Source organism: Delphinus delphis, chromosome 1 (genome assembly GCF_949987515.2).
Source record: "Delphinus delphis chromosome 1, mDelDel1.2, whole genome shotgun sequence".
NCBI lineage: Eukaryota > Metazoa > Chordata > Mammalia > Artiodactyla > Delphinidae > Delphinus > Delphinus delphis.
In genome coordinates this window covers 81,481,728-81,493,934 of record NC_082683.1, presented here as the reverse complement: position 1 = coordinate 81,493,934, position 12,207 = coordinate 81,481,728, and the positions used below count along the sequence as shown (strand labels likewise).

The 12,207-nt window shown below is 32.3% G+C and overlaps 1 protein-coding gene across 9 annotated transcripts in view; it reads right to left on the bottom strand.

Annotated features, from left to right (window-relative positions):
- CCDC18 (coiled-coil domain containing 18) overlaps nucleotides 1-12,207 on the bottom strand; it is a 118,176-nt gene that overhangs the window by 75,974 nt on the left and 29,995 nt on the right. For all 9 annotated transcript variants that reach the window (XM_060025734.1, XM_060025742.2, XM_060025761.2 and 6 more), the window contains 3 exons: nucleotides 6,708-6,928; nucleotides 5,472-5,582; nucleotides 4,866-4,997 (listed from right to left, as the gene is read on the bottom strand). In XM_060025734.1, the coding sequence (XP_059881717.1) occupies nucleotides 4,866-4,997; nucleotides 5,472-5,582; nucleotides 6,708-6,928 (464 nt within the window). The remainder of the gene's footprint in view (nucleotides 1-4,865; nucleotides 4,998-5,471; nucleotides 5,583-6,707; nucleotides 6,929-12,207) is intronic.

The following is a 12,207-nucleotide window of genomic DNA, read 5'->3' as shown; positions in this document are numbered from 1 at the left end:
CCATCTTTTTGCATATGGATGTCCAATTGTTCCAGCATTACTCATTCAAAAACTATTCTTTCTCCATTCTGAATTGGTTTTGTACCTTTGTTAAAAATCAGTTGACCATATTTGCCAGGTCTACTTCTAGACCCTATATTTTGTTCCTTTCATCTATGTGTCTATTATTTTGTTAATACCTCACTGTCTTGATTACTATAGGTTTATAGTAAGTCTTAAGATACGGTAGCATAAATCCACTAACTTTGTTCTCTTTCAAACTTGTTTTGCCTATTCTAGTTTCTTTGCCTTTCTATTACAAAATTCAAAATCAGCTATCTATGCGCACAAAAAAATTTTTACTGGGATTTTGATTGGAAATGTATTAAATCGAGAGATCTGTTTAAGGTGAACTGACATCCTAAATATATTGAGACTTACAATCCACAGAAATGGTATTTCTTTCCATTTATTTAGGTCTTTCTTTAACATTTTGTAGTTTTCAGCATACAAATATTCCACATATTTTGTTTTATTTACATCTATGTCTTATCTCTTTGGAGCTTTGTAAATAGCAGTATTTTTAAAATTTTAGCTTCTAATTGTTCATTGCTAGTACAGTTGACCCTTGAACAACGTGAGGATTAGTGGCAACAACCCCTCCTTGAAGTCAAAAATCTGTGAATAACTTTGCAGTCTGCCCTTCATATCTGCAGTTCTGTATCCACCAATTCAACCAACCGCAGACTGTGTAGTATTACACAAACTAAAAAAAATGCGAGGATAAATGGACCCACACAGTTCAAACCAGTGTTGTTCAAGAGTCAACTATATATAGAAATACAACTGATGTGGATGTTAACCTTGCATCGTGTGCAAGGTTAACCTTGCTCGCTCATTAATTTTAAGGTATTTTTGTAGATTCTTTGGGATTTCCTACATAGACAGGAAACAGGGATAGCTTTGTTTCCTCCTGATTGAAATGGGCTTTTTAGTATGATGTTAAATAGGAGTGATGACAGCAGATATTCTTGCTCTGTTCCCAATCTTACAGGAGAGAATTAAGTGTTTCACCATTAAGATATATTATCCATAGGATTTTTTGGGAAGATGCCCTTCATCAGGTTCATGAAGTTCCCTTCTATTTCTAGTTGGCTAAGAGTTTTCATCATGAGAAAATGTTGAATTTTATCAAAAGCTTTTTCTGCATCTATTGATATGATCATGTAGGTTTTTCTGGTTTTTGGTATGCTAATATGGTAGATTACAATGATTTTTTTTTTTCTGAATGTTGAACCAGCCTCCCATTCTCAGGATAAACCTCTCCTTTCCTTTATTAACCTTTAATATCTGTGAGGTGTCTAGTGATACACCCTTACTCACTCTTGATACAGGTTATCTGTGTTTTCTCTCTTTTTTTTTTTTACTTCATCAGACTGGCTAGAGGTTTATAAATTTTACTGATCTTTTCAAAGAACCAGATTTAGATTTCACTGATTTTCTCTACTAATATTCTCTTTTCAAATTCCAATTTCTTTCAATTATGCTTTTTATTATCTCCATCTTTCTGTTTCTTATGGGTTAATTTTGGTCTTCTTTTCCTAGTTTCTTAAGGTGGAAGTTTAGATTACTGATTTTTTTAAGTTTTCTTCTAATGTATGCATTTAATGCTATAAAGCTCTATGAACTGCTCTAGCTGCATTCCACAAATTCAGATATATTGTTTTCATTTTCATTGTTTAAAATATTTTAAATTTCCCTTGAGACTTACTCGTTGATCCATGGATTATTTAAAAGCGTGTTGTTTACACAACATTGTAAAGCAATTATACTCCAATAAAGATATTTTTTTAAAAAGTGTGTTGTTTAACTTCCAAATATTTGGGGAATTTCCAGATATCTTTCCATTAATGGTTTCTAGTTTAATTCCATTATGGTCAGAAAACATACTACAGTTGACCCTTGAACAACATGGGTTTGAACAGTGCAGGTGCATTTATAGGCAGATTTTTTTCAATAAATACATACAGTACTAAACAATACGTGGTTGGTTAAATCCACTGATGTGGAACTGCAGATATAGAGGGCCCACAATGGGACTTGAGCATCTGCAGATCTTCTACAGTGGGTCCTGGAACCAATCATCCATGGATACCAAGGGACAACTGTATACATGGTTTTAATTCTTTGAAATTTGATAAGGCTGATTTTATGACCTAGGGTATGGTATATCTTGGTGAATATTTCAGGTGTACTGAAGAAGAATGTATATTCTGTTGTTGGTCCAGTGGTTAAGACTCTGCAATTCCACTGCAGTGGGCAGAGGTTCCATCCCTGGTTGGGGAACTAAGATCCTACATGCCAAGTAGCACGGCCAAAATTTTTTAAAAAAGAGAAAAAAAAAAGTTCGTTGACAGTGCTGTTCAGGTGAGTTCTATATCCTTGCTGAATTTTTAATTTACTTATTCTATCAATTACAGAAAAGAGCAGTGCTGACATCTCCAACTATAATTTTGTATTAATTTCTTTCTCCTTTCAGACCTCTTCACTTTTGCTTCACGTATTTTGAAATTAGTTTGTTAGGTACATATCACATTTAGGACTGTTATGTTTTCTTGGTGAATTGAGCCTTTTATCACTACACAATTTTCTATTTTATCCCTGGTAATTTTCTTTGTTCTAAAGTCTACTTTGATACTTATATTGCCACTCCAGCTTTCTTTTGATTATTGTTTGCCTGGTACATCTTTTTCCATGCTTTTATACTTGACCTATCTACATCTTTATATTTAACATGGACTTCTTAAAGACAGTATATCTGCATCTTGTTTTTTTAAATTCAATCTCACAATTTCAATTTTTATTTGGTGTGTTTAGAACAGTTACATCTAAATTAATATCTGAGATGCCTGAATTTAAGCACATACCCCTTTATTAGTTTTCTCTTTGTCTCCTCTATTTTTCATTTGTTTCTCCTTTCCAGCCTTCTTTTAACTATATGAATATTTTCAGAATTCTATAATATTTTATTTGTTAGCATATTACTGTATCTGTATAGTTTTTTTAGTGGTTGTTCTAGGGATTATAATATACATACAGTAGTCCCCCCTTATCTGTAGTTTCGCTTTCCACAGTTTCAGTTACCCACACTCAACTGTAATATGAAAATATTAAATTCCACAAATAAACAATTCATAAGTTTTAAATATCATGCCATTCTGAGTAGCATGATTAAACCCTGAGGAAAACTCTTTCCTGCCCAGGATGTGAATCATCCCTTTGCCCAGCATATCCACACTGTATATGCTACCTGCCATTAGTCACTTAGCAGCCATCTCAGTTATCAGATTGACTGTCATGGTACAGCAGTGCTTGTGTACAAGTAACTCTTAATTTACTAAATAATGGCCCCAGAGTACAAGAGTAGTGAGGCTGGCCATTTGGATATTCTCTTACTGTGCCTAACTTATAAATTAAACTTCATCATAGGTATGTATGTATGTATAGAAAAAAACATAGTATTTATTGGGTTTGGTACTATCCACAGTTTCAGGAATCCAGTTGGGATCTTAGAACATATAATCTGTGGATAAAGGGGACCAACTGTTTTTAAATTTTCATAGTTTACTCAGAATTAGATTTTTCCACCTGAAGTGAAATGTACAAACTTTACAAGATTATACCATTCTTATTTTATATTGTAATCATCCAAGGTATTACATCAACATACAATGAAAACCTCACTAGACAATTCTATTCTTTCTTTCAACGGTCATAAATATTACAAAAATCTTAAAAGAATAAATATAGCCCATGGTATGTAACCAAATATTTACTGTTTTTGTTGCTCTTCATCCCTGAGGCTTAAGTTTTCCCTCTTATTTCTCTTTTGCCTGAAGAACTTTATCATTTATTTTAGAACAAGTCTGCTCATGACAAGTTCTCTAAATTGCCCTTAATCTAAGAATGTCTTTATATATCCTAAAGAATATTATTGCTGGACATAAAATTCTATGTTGACAATTTTTCTCTTTCAGCACTTAAAAAAAAAAAACAGTTCTTCGGTCTTCTAACCTTCACAGTTTTTGATTTTCTGATGAGAAATCTGCAGTAAATTTTAATCTTTGTTCCTCTATATACAATGTGTTATTTATCTCTGGCTGCTTTCAAGATTTTATCCTCTTTAAGCTTGTTGAATTTGTAAATTTATTTCCTTCACAAATCTGCAAAGTTATCAGTCATAATTCCTTCAAATATTTTTTGTACCAGTCTCATTCTCCTCTTCTCTGGTACTCTGATGACATAAATGCTAGACCTTCTGATATTGTTCAACAGTTCTCTGAGGCTCTGTTCACTTTTTTCCAAATCTTTTTTTCTCTCTATTACTCAGACTGAATAATTTCTATTGCTCTACATTTGAAGTTTATATTTGTGTGTTAGCTACATTCTGCTATTAACCCATCCAAACTATCTATTTTTTATTTGGTCTTGTGCTTCTGGTCTCACAGTTTCTCCTTCACTTTTGTTTTTTTTTTTTTTTACTCTTCACTTTTAACTCAAGATCAAGAGAGCATCTCCTCTTAACCAATCTTCAAGCAAATAATATCTCTAGTGGAAAAGAGTCTACAGAATCACTCTTAGCTTGATAATGTCAAAAAGTAATGATCAAAACTGAAATGGCAAGAGTACTAAAGGAGAGAGCATTGTAAAATGATCCAGAAGTAATGTGATTCTAATTATAGTATTTGCCACTAACTTTTCTATGTCTTTGTTTCCTCATCTATTAAAATAAAGAAAGCTGAGCTAGTAATGTTTAAGGTTCTTTTCAGCATTCATATTCTAAATATATATTACATTTACTTATAAAAACATAATTAATATCTTACTCTTTCAATCTGCTTTTCCATTTCTTTATGCTGGTCAAGATGAATTTTCTTTGCCTTTTCAAAAGCTAAACAAATTTTCTCATGCTCTGTATTGATATTGGTTTCTAGACTTCTAACCTTTTCATTCTTTTCCTAGAAATACAAAAACACTTTAAAAGAACATAATTAAGAAAGAGTTTTACATAAAAGTACATTAGTAAAGCATAAAATTTATCATATTCTAGGCTTCAAAGAATCATAGTAGTTAATATGTCAACTTCAAAAATATTTAAATATTTATAAAAAAGAGAAAGTGTTTTTTAAAAAATTGTATCAAAATGATAAGATTGTTTAAAAATGCTACAAAGCATATCAAAGAACTACTACCATTTCCTTCAATTCTACTAAAATAAAAATGAGGAACTTTAGATAACAACTTGCCATATTAACTTAAAAATATATAACTTAAAAATATAGAAATAAAAATTGAATAATCTGAAGTTTGGTAGAATTTATATTTTCCTATATGGTACATTTTAGAATAATGATACTAAAACAAACATGCTGTTACAAATTAAGTTCCTTAAAGCCACAGTAAATCTGTATCAAAAAAAAGGTAATTTTTACCATAAGTTCCTGTTCTAGTTCCGCATTTTTTGCAGCAATAGAGGAATAAGCAACAATTTTTTCTTCTAGCTGTTTCTCTAGAGTTAAAAGTTGAGAACATTTCTTTGTCATCTGAAAACACATTGAAATAAATAAAAAATTATTTTTTAAAAATAAGTGACAATTCAGAAGAAAAACAGTGAAGACCAGAAATATGACATAGCTTATTCCATCTGTGTAATACGTAAGTATTTATTTCAGATCCCTATGTTCAAATAGGATTGCCCCCGAACCCATTTCATAAAAGTAGCTATTAAAGACTGAAATTAGTACAATAAAATGTTAACAGTAGTAATTTCTTGTGGTAGAACTATCAATGTTTTATTTTCTTCTTTGTCCCTTTTTGTATTTTCAACGAGACTGTGCTAATATTTTAATTTTAAAAAAGTTGTTCATCTCAGTACTTGGCAATTTTCTAAGTAAGCTGATGGCTATAGTTATAGACTGACTAAATCTCCTTTCCATTACTTATTTAAGTTCCTATCCCACAGGTCTTTTCCCTAGTCTTGGCTACAGACTTTAAGATGAAAAATCAGACATTTAAAAAGTACCCTCAGATAGCTGCAGCCTCTGGTTTGAAGGGTGAGTAGAGCATATACACACGTGGACGTGGTCCACAATTACCTAATTCTGTTCTGTCCTCAGTGGAAGTGACGATCAGATATTCATAAAACATACTTTATCCCCTTTTCAGAATGTAATCCATAAGATATCTGCATCAGATTCACATGTAATTGTTTAAAAATGCAGATTCCTTTGCATTACTCCATACGTACTAAATCAGAATCACTGGAATAGGACCCAAAACGTGCATGTTTAACAGGCTTTCCAGGTGGTTCTACTGTTTGCTAAAGTTTGAAATCCTCTACTACTACCCCTTTTTTCCAATTACATAATCCAAATTTTTTACTTGTAAATATGTATTTGCCATATTAACTTACACTTGGAAGAACTAATAGAATACACTACAGTTTGTTTCACCAAATTTAGCCACTACAGTATTTTCCTACTTTTAACATATATTAAAACCCAGAAGTTTCCAAATATAATTTTAAAAGAAGTTATAACTCATGAGGTACCATTAATTTTTTTTTAGTGTATAAATCTGGACTTTAACATACAAGTTTTACAAAAACCCTACAACACTTTTTTCTTCTCTCAAAATCCAGTACATATAAATAGCTAATTCAAGCTTACTTCACTTTCAAGTTTGCTAGAGTTTGAAGCTTTCTCTAGCAGCTCCTCTTGAATCAGCTGAAACTGACTAGTTCTGTGGGCCATGTTAACCTTCAAATCAGAATTCTCAGCTTCTATCTGCATCAACTTATCACGTAATTCTTCTATTCCAGAAGCAAGTCTTTGCCTTTCTCTTTCATATTGCTTGTTCACAGTATGTTGATTTTGATCTTTTATACTTTCTGTTAATAAACATAAAAGGAAAATTGTTCTGTATAAAACTTAAAGAATAAAAACCCATTTCAATGTTGAAAGATTTAATCATAAGTTTAGTTTCTGATCTAAAGAATACTAAAGCGGATGGAGAATAAAACATACATTAAGGAAAATATAATGAAGGAACATGGTAAGCAAGGTACTTCCTATTATTAAATACATAACAAAGTAGGAATAAGGTCTTCTGACTCACTCACTTTTCTTTTTTTCCACAAAGAGCCCGTCTCCATCTTTAAAAATCCCATTGTTTGGATATAAATAATTGTTTGAAAAAGAAAACCCAAAACACACAAACATTGTCCTGTCTCCTTAAACCAAAGTTTATCATAAATTTATTTGGATAACTTGAGATCATTAATAATATTTGCTACTGTATATAGATGTAGGTTCAAAAGCCAAAAACAGAGAATCCTTCTTATTCCAAACGAGCTGATGAGAACTCAGTAATGCTTTTTAAAAACACTGAAGGTTATCAGAGGTAGTTGTTTGAATATACCTTTTCTCCATTATAAATGCACACACCTATGCCCACTCAAAGGTAAACAAGCTTTCAGGAGTGCTTTAAAGTAGATGCATAGGGACTTCCCTGGTGGTGCAGTGGATAAGAATCCAACTGCTAATGCAGGGAACAGAGGTTCAATCCCTGGTCCAGGAAGATCCCATATGCCGTAGAGCAACTAAGCCCATGCGCCACAACTACTGAGCCTGTGCTCTAGAGCCCATGAGCCACAACTACTGAGCCCACATGCTGCAACTACTGAAGCCCATGCTCTGCAACAAGAGAAGCCACTGCAATGAGAAGCCCACGCACCGCAACGAAGACTAGACCCTGCTCAACACAACTAGAGAAAGCTCGCGCACAGCAACGAAGATCCAACAGTCATAAATAAATTAATTTAAAAAAATAAATAAAGTAGATGCATAATGTAGATGACTGCCTGAGAATACACAGATGTGGAAACAAGTACAGATGTACTATGCCTTCAAGGACTGAATAAGTAGCCATTTCCCATCAATTCTCCATATCCCTAATAATTCAATTTCTAAGTAATCTATCATTGTCTCTGTTTTTCTGTGACGTTAGAGAATATATGATATATACTATCACCACCTCTAATAACTAGAATTCCCTCTGCTGATCCCATCATTCTCTTCTGTATTCCCTCTAATTACTTAGATATCTAATTTTCTCTGCTGTCATTTCTGATACTGGCAGCCCATTGTACTTGAAGATAGAGCATGATAAGTTAAAGATGCATATGTTAACCACTAGGGCAACCACTAAAAAAAAAGAGATATAATTAATTACTCAATTGAGGACATTAAAAAAATGGAATACTATAATTCATTCAAAAGAAGGCAAGAAAGATGAACAAAGGGCAATAGAATAGAAAGCAAACAAATACCAAGATGGTAGATTTAAACCCCAAAAGATCGATAATTACATTAAATGTAAGTAACCTAAACATTCCAGTAAAAGAGTAAAAATCACTGGTTATTAAAGCAAGAACCAATTATATGCTTTCTATTAGAAATTCACTTATATATAAAGATACAGGTTTAAAAGGATGGAAAAAGTTTTACCAGGCAAACACTAATCAACAAAAAGCTGCAGTGATTAACTATCAGATTATGACAGTTGAAAGGAAAAAATAGCATTGTCTAGTGAGGTTTTCAGTGTATGCTGGTATAATACACTGGACAATTACAATATAAAATATGGATGGTAAAGAGACCTATAACCTTGTAAAGTTTCTACATTTCACTTCAAGTGGAAAAAATCTTAATTCTGAGTAAACTATAAACTATCAGAAAGAAATTTACTCCATCAGTCTGGAAGGACGTTGTTGTTGAGCTATCAAGAAAAACTACCCTGCCTTCCAGTTCTTTGACAAAACCTCAGATGTGTGGCCTTCTGGCCAAGCGCCTGCGATTTCATATTGTTGGAGCACTCACTGTCTCCCTAGGAGTTGCAACTTTCTGTAAGTTTGCTGTGGCTGAACCAAGAAAGAAGGCATATGCAGATTTCTATAGAAATTATGATTCCATAAAATATTTTGAAGAGATGTGAGGAAGGTTGGTATCTTTCAGAGTGCAAAGTGATTTGGGGATATAAAGAATTTCTTTGGGTTGAGTTCCATGGAAGTTTGTCACTTACCTGTGTTCCTGAACTATGAAACTATGAACTATGAATATCTGGGCTAAGGAATAGTTTCTCTTGATAAATAAACAATTAACCAATTAAAAAAAAAGAGAAATTTAGAGAACAACCCCATTTACAATTGAGTCAAAAAGAATAAAATACTTAGGAATAAATATAACCAAGTAGGTAAAAGATCTGTATACTGAAAACTACAAGATGTTGATGAAAGAAACTGAAGACACAAATAAATGGAAAGACATCTCATCCTCCTGGATTAGAAGAATTAACATTGTAAAACTGTCCATACTAACCCAAAGTGACCTACTGATTCAATTCAACCCCTATCAAAATTCCAATGGCATTTTTCACAGAAATTAACAAACAATCCTAAATATTTATATGGAACCACAAACGAGAAAGAAGAACAAAACTGGAGGCATTACACTTCCTGGTTTCAAACTATATTACAAAGTTATAGTAATCAGAAAAAGTATAGTACTGGCATAAAAACAGACACATAGATCAATGGAACAAAACAGAAAGACTATAAATAAATATATGTATATATGGTCAATTAATTTACAACAAAGGAGTGAAGAGTATTCCATGGGGAAAGGATAGTCCCTTCAATAAATGGTGTCGGGAAAACTGGACAGCAACATACAAAAAAAATGAAACTGGACCATTATCTTACACCATACACAAAAATTAACTTAAAATGGATTAAAGACATGAACATAACACCTAAAGCCATAAAACTACTAGGGAAAAAAAAAAAAAAAACAGACTGTAAGCTATTAGACATCAGTCTCAGCAATGATTTTTTTTTTTTTTGGATTTTGCACCAAAAGCAAAAACAAATGTGTGGGACTACATCAAACTAAAAATCTCCTGTATAGCAAAAGAAACCATCAATAAAATGAGAAGTCAACCTATGGAATGGGAAAAAATATTTCTAAATCATGTATCTGATAAGAGGTTAATATTCAAAATATATTTAAAAATTCATATAACTCAACAGCAAAAAAAAAAAAAAAGGGAAAAGGATCTGAATAGACATGTTTCCAGACAAGACACCAATGGCCAACAAGGTACATGAAAAGGTGCTTAACAACACGAATCATGGAAATCTAATCAAAACCACAATGAGATATCACCTCACACATGTTAGAAATGCTATTATCAAAAAGACAAGAAATAACAAGGGTTGACAAGAATGTGGAAAAAACGGAACCCTGGTGCCCTGCTAGCAGGAATGTAAACTGGTACAGCTACTGTGGAAAACAGTATGGGGGTTTCTCAAAAATTAAAAACAGAACTACCATATGACCCAGCAATTCCACTTCTGGGTATTTTTCTGAAGAAAACAAAATATTAATTAGAAAAGATATCTGCACTCCCATGTTCATTGCAGCATTATTTACAATAGCCAAAATATGGTAGCAACCTAAGTGCCCATCAATTGATAAATGGATAAAGAAGATGAATATGTAAACTGTATTTATACAATAGAATATTAGTCAGCCATGAAACAGAATGAAATCCTGCCATTTGAAACAACATTGATTGATCTAGATGGTATTATGCTAAGTGAAATAAGCTAGACAAAGACAAATACTGTATGATTTCATTTATATATGGAATCTAAAAAACAAAACAAATGAAGAAACGTAACAAAACAGAAACAGACATAGATACAGAGAACAAACTGGTGGTTGCAGTTGGGGAAGGGGAAGGAGGAGGAGATAAATAAAATAGGTGAGAGACATTAAGAGGCACAAACTTTCAGTTACAAAATAAATGAGTCATGGGGATGAAAGGTACAGTATGGGGAATACAGTCAATAATATTGTAATAACATTGTATGGTGACAGATGGTAACTAGACTTATTGTGGTGATTTTGTAATGTCGAATCTTTATGTTGTGCACCTGGAACTAACAGTGTTGTAGGTCAATTATACTTTAATGATAAAGAAAGAAAGAAAAAGAAAGGAAGAAAGGGAAATATTCAAATTTTTAAAAGCAACAAAGAAACAAATAAACAAAACCTAAAGAGTCTTAAAAAGACTACCTAATAACCTAGATAATCATATATAAGGTATTCAAGTGATTTGCTATTAGTACAAATACTGCAAGTTTTCTTCTACACGGTGGTTTCTTCATGTTAATTATTGGCTAAGAACTAAGTATATTAAAAGTAAAAGTGGATCCATAATGTACAACATGATGATAATAAGTTACACTGTTGTATAGTATATTTGAAATTTAAGAGAGTAGATCTTAAAACTTTTTTCCTTTTTTTTTGGTATGTAAATGAGATGACAATGTTACCAAATTTACTGTGGAAATCATAACATATGTAAGTCAACTCATTACACTATACACAAACTTACATAATGCTGCATGTCAACTATATCTCAAAAGAAGTGCAAAAAAAAATTTCACCCAATAATTACAGAATACAGAATTTTTTCAAGTGAATCTGGAATATTCACCAAAATAGACCATATGCTGGCCAATAAACTGAGTCTCAAAATATTTAAAAAATTGAAATCGGGTACATTCATGAATTCATTTGTTTAATGAAACCAACCTAATGTCCACCACTAATAACACAGAGGTATCTGGAAAATGACTAAATATTTGGAAATAAACACACACAAGAGATATTATATTTTGAACTGAATAAAATAAAAGCATAACATATAAAATTAATGGGATTCAGCTAAAGCATTGACTAAAGGGAAGTTTGTACCTTTAAATACTTACATTTGAAAAGAAGAAAGATTTAAAGTCAATAATCTAAGCTTTCACTTTAAGAAAAATTTAAAAAGAAGAGAAAATTAAACCCAAAGTAACTGGGAAGGAGTATATGGATCCTGAGGGAAATGTTATACAGTAGTCCTCCCTTATCCTAGTTTTTGCATTCCATGGTTTCAGTTACCTGCTGTCAACTGAGGCTCGAAAATAATAAATGGAAAATTCCAGAAATAAACAATTCATAAGTTATAAACTGTGTGCCGTTCTGAGTAGTGTGATGAAGTCTCACACTGTCCCTTGCCGTCCAGCTCCGCCCTGCCTAGGATGTGAATAATAATCCC